Raw genomic sequence first — 1,611 nt, 5'->3', positions numbered from 1 at the left:
AAGTAAGTCGTGTACAAATTACAAATTGTAATTTGTGTCGTGTTGAGGGGCCTTTTGGAAAAGTATATTATCAGTGGTGTCAACCTCCACAGGACTCCGGGAGAAAACAAGCGACTACCTACCAATCTCTCTCCAGGCCAAGGATTCTAAACAAAAACCATCAGCTGCTTTTGCTTTCTACTCTGTTGCCCATCTCCCCCCATCCCTATATATATCTACCCATCTCCACTTCCATACTTCACAAGCCAACCAACAAAAGCCTTCTGAAAAAACTAGTAGCAAGCTTCTGCAGTCGCGCACATCTCTCCTTTGTCTTCTATACTAGAAGTTCAACAAAAAAGAAGAAGAAGGATGGCCTCAGTCACTAGAGCCTCTCTGGATCAGAAGCTGGCAATGGCAAAGCGCTGTTCCCATGGTACCTACCACATATACTGCATGATGCATACACCTTAATGAAAGAAACTTACTTTCTGTTCATTAATTACATTTGATTATCGATCGATCTCCTACGTGTGATGCTGTTTAATTTGTTATATATATAAATGTATGACTGGCAGAGGGAGTCCTGGCCGGAGCAAAGGCAGCCGTCATAGCTACTGTTGCGACTGCTATTCCCACGGTAAGCATTCATTCATTCATTAATTTATATCTCACTTCCATTTCTTTCTGGTAGAATTAGTGATGCTCCCAATTGCATCTGATTAATGCTAGCTTTTGGTTTCAATTAGTTGGCTAGCGTTAAGATGCTGCCGTGGGCAAGATCCAACATCGATCTCAGAGCTCAAGCCGTGATAATCTCCACAGGTCAGTAAATTAAACAAATTAACGATGTGCGTTACATAATCCATCAATTAGTTACTAATAGTACTACTATTACCGATTTCGTTTTGATATGCTTTGTAACTGGTTAATTGTATGCGCAGCTGCGGGATTGGCGTACTTTGTCGTTGCGGACAAGACGGTGTTGGCCTCCGCCAGAAAGAACTCCTTTGAGGCTGCTGCTCGCCGAGGCAACAATTAATATCAATTACTGAGAAATATCTATGAGTGAAGGAAGATCCATCCATCCATCTATTATTACTATTCCAAAATGCTAAGTAATGAGATCGATCTCATCATCTAGCTAGAGCTAGAGCGAGAGCGAGAGCGAGAGAGACAGAGCGCTCTAGTATGTAAATTAAGTTTTTAGTATAATAATACATGGCACTTCCAGTCGTTTACTTATGCTTGCTGTCTCCTACTCATGCTTGTTATCTTTTCTATTATTAATACTCACTGCACATCGGCTGCTTTAACACGCATTAATTGCCTAAAGTAGTTTCATGAATTAAGTTAACTAGTTAATTATATAAAATAGTCACAGTAACTTCACGTGATCGACACATTATATCCAAAGTAGGCCAACTAACCTCACCGTACCATTATGATTTAAAATCGACTAATTAAGTAATTATAGAAATAATTAAAATGAAAGCTAAGTATTAAGTTCCCATTGTTTTCCCCGGGGCCGAGCCCCTTGATTATAAATTATTTTCTTCTCTATTTACTAAATGGTCAATGAATGAATGAATCAAATTAATTGCTCGTGTTAGACTGACTAGGCCCTGGCCA

General features: G+C 39.6%; 1 protein-coding gene across 1 annotated transcript; it reads left to right on the top strand.

Annotated features, from left to right (window-relative positions):
* The first annotated feature begins 227 nt into the window (after positions 1 to 227).
* On the top strand, positions 228 to 1,224 carry LOC140763119 (early nodulin-93-like). Its single transcript, XM_073101183.1, has 4 exons — positions 228 to 415; positions 558 to 619; positions 729 to 804; positions 924 to 1,224. The coding sequence occupies exons 1-4, from the start codon at positions 352 to 354 to the stop codon at positions 1,019 to 1,021; spliced, it is 300 nt and encodes a 99-aa protein (XP_072957284.1). The 5' UTR covers positions 228 to 351; the 3' UTR covers positions 1,022 to 1,224.
* Positions 1,225 to 1,611: the final 387 nt, after the last annotated feature.

The sequence above is a fragment of the Typha angustifolia genome, chromosome 1 (genome assembly GCF_048772165.1).
Source record: "Typha angustifolia cultivar Huaian chromosome 1, ASM4877216v1, whole genome shotgun sequence".
In the NCBI taxonomy this organism is placed as follows: Eukaryota; Viridiplantae; Streptophyta; class Magnoliopsida; order Poales; family Typhaceae; genus Typha; species Typha angustifolia.
Note: the sequence above shows the minus strand (reverse complement) of the source record. Positions and strands in the feature narration are given on the sequence as shown.

Excerpts from the sequence above, each read along its gene's own strand:
- LOC140763119 (XM_073101183.1), top strand. The coding sequence starts at position 352 with ATGGCCTCAGTCACTAGAGCCTCTCTGGATCAGAAGCTGGCAATGGCA. Across the intron at positions 416-557 it reads GGCAAAGCGCTGTTCCCATG|AGGGAGTCCTGGCCGGAGCA; the intron begins GTACCTACCACA and ends TATGACTGGCAG. Across the intron at positions 620-728 it reads TTGCGACTGCTATTCCCACG|TTGGCTAGCGTTAAGATGCT; the intron begins GTAAGCATTCAT and ends GGTTTCAATTAG.